This window comes from Glycine max, chromosome 12, assembly GCF_000004515.6.
Source record: "Glycine max cultivar Williams 82 chromosome 12, Glycine_max_v4.0, whole genome shotgun sequence".
NCBI lineage: Eukaryota > Viridiplantae > Streptophyta > Magnoliopsida > Fabales > Fabaceae > Glycine > Glycine max.
Window position 1 is genome coordinate 34,133,005 of NC_038248.2, and position 6,406 is coordinate 34,139,410.

The 6,406-nt window shown below is 29.1% G+C and overlaps 1 protein-coding gene across 3 annotated transcripts; it reads right to left on the bottom strand.

Annotated features, from left to right (window-relative positions):
• Positions 1–665: 665 nt before the first annotated feature.
• Positions 666–3,091, bottom strand: LOC102661945 (long chain base biosynthesis protein 1-like). Of its 3 annotated transcripts, XM_041007169.1 has the most exons (5): positions 2,511–3,091; positions 1,709–1,800; positions 1,253–1,342; positions 1,050–1,182; positions 666–953 (listed from the first exon to the last, which is right to left on the bottom strand). In XM_041007169.1, exons 1-5 carry the CDS (start codon positions 2,573–2,575, stop codon positions 944–946), a joined length of 390 nt encoding a protein of 129 aa, XP_040863103.1. In that variant the 5' UTR covers positions 2,576–3,091; the 3' UTR covers positions 666–943. The 3 variants fall into 3 exon arrangements, 1 of the variants encoding a protein (XP_040863103.1); XR_003263685.2 differs by having other exon boundaries at positions 666–1,182; positions 1,253–1,326; XR_005887419.1 differs by having other exon boundaries at positions 666–1,269.
• Positions 3,092–6,406: the final 3,315 nt, after the last annotated feature.

The following is a 6,406-nucleotide window of genomic DNA, read 5'->3' on the forward strand; positions in this document are numbered from 1 at the left end:
TTATGTTGTGAAAATTGAACACTTTTTCATTTTAGAATAAGTTTTTTTAAAAAAAACACTTGTATCTAAGACAGTCTTAAAAAATATCGTCTTTGAAATCTTGTTATTTTTAACCCAATTTTTTTTAAAAAATCGTCTTTGAATTAATATTTAAAAAAAAACATTTCTGAGACCCTCAAAGTCAAAAACCTTCTTAGAAACGGATTAATTTTTTTATTATTATTTCTAATACCATTTTGGTAGACAATTATCTTAGAAAGTTATTTTTTTTTTTACACGAAATTAAACCGGCAGGCCCATCTTCTGCAAGAGCAGACAGACATTAAGAATGTTGTGCTTTTATAATAATAATAATAATAATAGAGAACAACAGAATTATTGCCATAATTAACACTTTCTTGAACAATAGAAAAATAAAATTTTAACTAGATATGGCCTTTGTCAATGCTAATTTTTAGATTACAACTCTCACTCTATCTGGATCTACAAGCATTATCTGCTCAAACATTAAAATACACTCTGAAATTCAAAATTTTATAAAAGAATATAATGTGAACAGAAAATCTAGTCAATTACAACTAGCTTCAAAGTGTTCTAAATTTAATAAACCATACTTTTAATAAATGAATTGTTGCCCAAGAACCTAAAAAGGTTGCATGCTGCACGATACTATCATTAACTGTTAATCATAGTTTGACAAAAAAAATGATATTACAAGTTACAAGAATGTACTATATTTATGTTAATTTTCTGTTGAGAAGACATATAAACCACACATAAAATCACTATAGCCAAAGAATGATAAAACAAAAATAACACTAGCCAAAGTGGGATGAATCCAGTATTTCACTATGGCCAAGGTGGGATAAATCTTGTATTTCACTGCAGGCTCCAGTACAAAATGTCACTTAGGTTGCAGTACCAAATACTTTTATTTGTGATGTCAATGCCCACTAAAAGCATAAATAAATGTCATGAGGTAAAAAAAAACACATGAAAAACTAAATATTACAAAGAAAATATTCAAAGACAAACTTAGGCATACTTACATCACAATTACATCTCCTTTTTTAGAGAAAGCAAGAATTACACTGAACATGGTGGAAAGTCCATCAGAGTACATAAATGATTCAGGGGTTCCTAAAATTTTTGCTATTCTTGCTTCACAGTCAAGGTGGACATCTGGGAAAAGGAAAGTTATCATAAGCATACAAGCATTTCCTCAGAAACAAACTTTAAGATTGAGTCCTACCAATTGTCCCAGCAGCACTGCATAAAAAATTGACAACTTCTTTGCCATTAATTATGGTATGTGACCCAACAGCACTGCATAAAGATATGTCTAACAGAACATTAGACTAGTTAGAACTACACAAAACAGAACATCTCATATTTATTTCATGTTTGATGCATAATATAAACAGAGCAATACATGATAAAAGGGAAAATGTGGTACACTTAGTTCTAATAAAAAGGGTGGAATAAAGAAAATAAAAAACACAAGTCTCATACCATTCTTTTTTTAATGTCAAATGCTACATAAAGATATGGTGACTTCATGTTCTAATTACTAATGTGTTTCTTACTTATAAACAGATGCAAGTAGAAATAATGAGCTAGAATGGAATAAGCGTATTAAAATCATTGAAGGCACAGCTCAACGACTTGTGTATTTGCACAGATATTCAAGACTAAAGGTGATACATACGGATTTGAAGGCAAGCAATATATTGCTTGATGAAGAAATGAATCCAAGAATCTCTGACTTTGGCTTCGCTAGAATATTTGGATTGCAATGATCTGAAGAAAACACCAATAGAGTTGTTGGAACATAGTAAGTATACACAACAAATCTGATAGAACACCAAGAAAATATTGTAATTATATCTATCTATCATATCTACTAAATAAGGAACTCATGGCTTTTACAAGTAACATGATAAACACTCGAGGATTCAGTCATTGTCTAGTTTTACCCAATTATACAATTCTTGTTGCTATGATACAATTTTCCTAGTAAACTTCATGATTCTATTCTATCCTAATAGGTAAACTTTCTTTATTTCTTAAGTGGCTACATGTCTCCAAAATATGCAATGAATGGTGTTGTCTCGGTCAATACAGAGGTATACAACTTTCGTGTGCTGCTACTTGAGATTATTAGTGGGATGAAGAACAATACTTGCATCCACTCAAATCATCCATTCAATCTCATAATGGAAGCAACGACAATCGAATCTAAGTCCTTGTGCATCTATCACAACCCCTCAACACTGGATCGATCATATTATAGTGGTTCCATCAAATTTAACTTTAAATGCACATTTTCTCACTCAACTATTATATTGTTCTGAAAGCCACACAAGAACTCGCCATTATGGTTGCGAGCGCTATTCATTCCCCACCAAAAATGAAATTTAAAATGAAACGAAATAAGACATTCTAACGCTAACCTAGCTTGCATCATTATTCTAACTGAAATAGTCAAATAGGGGAAATAAGATACCGACCTTGGATGATGACGGTAGTAATTGAATGGCGGCCAAATATGTTCGATGACAGGGCGGGCCGGCATGGAAGGGTGAGTGACGAAGAGGGTGAGCTGAGTGAGGGCAGCGCGCAGGTGGTGAGTGTACTGACTGAGGGCACGAAATTGACTCTGTTAATTAAATGAGTTCACACGACTAAATGATACAAAAACCATGGCGATTTTTCCAAAAACATTGTGAAAATTATCATATGTATCATTCGAAGATGATTTTTCATATGACTGTCTTCATTTTCAAATTTCGTAATTACGAAAGTGTCACCGCGTATTATATTACAATGATTTCAGAAGATCAATGTCGTATGTGCGTCATAAAAAAATATTTTTTTAGTAGTGATGATTTTCTCTAAACTCTTTTTTTTCTGGATAAAAAGCTAGGTAACATAACATTGTGACACAGATATTGACATGTAGTATAATGACTTTATTAAAGCCACACAGCATAAGGGTATATCAATCCATTGCAGCAGAGAGATTCAGAGAAAGAAAGAAAGTGTGAGATTGAGAGTGAAGTGAGGGCGAGGCTTTTGTCTTTGTGTTTGTTTTTTGTTATAAAAACAGTTACACACCCTAACACAATAGAGACACATAAAGATATAAGAGTCGAGTGGATCAATGTACGATAATTACTAATTAGTATTATCAATCAGTATCAATAAAATTAAATTATAAAAAACCACCCCATCCTCAACACTCTTGTTTCTTATTTTTGTCTAAATCACATTTATCTTTTTAGTGAAATTCAATTTTTTTTATTAAATTAAAATAATTTCATACCAAAAAATTCACATAATTGATGTAATAAAAGGAGGACAAAATAAAGTTGTTTAATATAAAAATACAGACTTCTCTTTTTTATTTAATTAATTTGGTAGATAAAAGAATAAAAATATGTGATAAACAGTATTTAAATGGATGAAAACATGTGAACTCTGACCAGTATCATTCCTTCCTTCACGATCTTTCGAAAAAAGGAGAAATGAGAAACTGTGTGACTAATGAATTTCTCAGCCATCCAAATTTATGCCTTTCCATCCTATCAAATAATTAAGGGGTCAATCTTTTCACCCAAAATTAATTTACATACCAAATGAATCATCACAATTCTTCATTCAATTCAACCTAATCAATGTGTCTTTGTCCTGTTCCTGTGGATTGATCCTGTCTTTGTCTGGCAATAAGCAACTTTCCCCTGTTTCGTTTTTAGTCTTATTTAACGCCCGCATTCATCGAACCTTTCATCATATGTCCATGTCTCCTATCCAGTATTGTTGCTGTGGGTATATTTCATTTTAGAATTTTCATATTTATGTATAAGATATACTAAATTCTCTTATAATAATTTTCTTAATTAAGTATCAAATAAAAAAAACTAAATACTTTACATGCATGTTTTTGAAATAATAAGGTATTTTTGTCAATTTGTTTACAAAATATTTGGAAGGATCATTGAGAAAATACTATAAGGTAAAATAATATTGCTCTTATATTTATGTTCATATCGAAACATAAACAAATGAATAGTCTCTGAAAAGTTAGAGTCTAGTTTAAATTGTTGGAATTATTATTATAAAATTCGAATCTAAACATTTAGAGAAAATCGACACCTCTAAATATTTTACTAAAAAGGGATTTATATAGCTCTTAATACGGATAAAAAATATAGTTCTTAATTAACTCTATTTTGCATTTGTAAAATTTTAACTAACATGTAATTAGTTGGCTAATTATGTAAGTAGTTCTTTTTTCCGTATAACTAATTGTAAAGCTGCCCCTTGCTTAGCTTAGTTCCAAAAAGCAAAGAGCTGGTGGGTCCATCATAGCAGACAAAGGGTATCCCCATGATTACTGACCTGCAATTGGGGGGTATCACACCCATAAACAGTTACTTTTACCAAAATTGAGTTTGGACGAAATATCAAAGAGAGAGAAGAGGTGCCTAGAGTCATTATCTCTCTTTTGGATATTATACTAGTTTTAAGCAAGCATAATTATAGATGAAAGATTTAATTGGATTGAGGTTTATATATGTTTCAAGAGCTTTCATTACCACTAAATCGTGATAAGGTTATCTAAACCGGACCTACTACTCATCTGGTTCTTTTCAACTTCAAGAGTTTAAAGACTCCAAAATCCTTATATTAGGCTGATTGAATTAGTTACAATTTACTTATGTAATTTTTTTATTTGTAAGAATCAAAAGTAATATGGGAGATTCATAATAATTTATACATTTTGTTTAACCAATTAAGTTATATCCTATGGGTGATTGATACACAATTTAAAAGACAATTAAGTTAATTTTGATATAAAAAATAAAAAATACTACACATTTTCTTGTGATGCACCAAATATATTAAATTGCAATGTTATTATTTTTAGGATAAAATATGTTTAAAGTTCCTATAAAATTTGAAAAGTATTAATTTTGTTTTCATAAATTTTTTGTATTAATTTAATATCTATAAAAATAAAACATGTTTTTGTTAGTCCTCTATAATAACTCATTAGATAGTGTTCTAATGTGTCTAACGAATTTAATTACTTTTTCTTTTTATCTTTTCAAGCACCGTTAAAAGACACCAGAATCGATTGTTGCTTCATCTTTCTCTTAATCTCATCAGAAAATACGAGAAAATCGCTCAGAAAGTGACGAAAAATTACAAATTTGAGGTTTTAGTTGTCAAAAAATGTTTAATTCATTTTGAGGAACTTTAACTGCCACACATTATTTAATTCATTTGTAATCAAATTTCATGTGTAAATTTGTTAATCATATCAAATTATCGTCTGACAAAATTACCACTAAGGACCAGTATATAAATATTTTATTTTTGTAAGGAACAAATTAATAACAAATTTTTTATAAGAACAAAATTAATACTTTTTAAATTTTACAAAAATCTCAAACATATTTTACCCTTATTTTTAAATTGTTTAAATAATGTATAATCTTCCATATCACAATATCATAACCATCTTCCTAACTTGAGCAGTTCCCTCTAGGGCGTCAAAAGATGTGATAACCCCTTGTCTATTGTTATTTTACTGATAAAGACTGAAAACAATCACTCACATTTTGAGAAAAGTGGGGAGTTATATATTGCAACTAAGATTTGTGTACTAACAATGGTTTATCACAATAGAGGTAGGCGTGCTTTATCTACTTTAATTTAAAAGTTATTTTATAAGTTAAATATCGAAGTGACTTTTAAAAATGATATAACAGTTATTTGTCAATTTTTATTTTCTTTATTATAGGAAAAAGGGAAAATGGAAAGAGAGCAGGGAGAGAGAGAGGGGTAAAAGAGAGAAACCGCTAGATAAGAGGAATTATTTTTGTTAAGTTCTTTTCACCTATTTCTTTCATAAAAATCAAGTTCTTCAATTTCTTAGAAATTTAAAAAATATATTTGACATAACTTTTCCTTTTAAAAATGTAGAAGCTATTAAAAAACTAAATCCTACATAATTTTAGACAAAACTTTTGATAGAGGCTATAACATCTTTCATTAAAGAGTAAAGACAATTCTTTCAATTGGGATAAAATTACTATGAAAGCAAAACTCTCCTTTCTTTTAATTTAAGTATTTAACACAATTATATATTCTGTACTTAAATTTTATTTATAAGGGAAAGTTTCAAATCTTAAATTTTTTACTTAAAGAATGGACTTCACCTTGAACTCATTCCAATTTCAAAGTTTAGTCGATTCCTAGCTAAAAATTACTATAAAAGAAAAAACACATTATATAATTGATATTATTATAGGGGTTTGTCCCTTTGTTATAATAAATATTTATACATTCTTTAAGCAATTTTAAATTTAGGTAAAATAAATTTATATTTGAAATTATA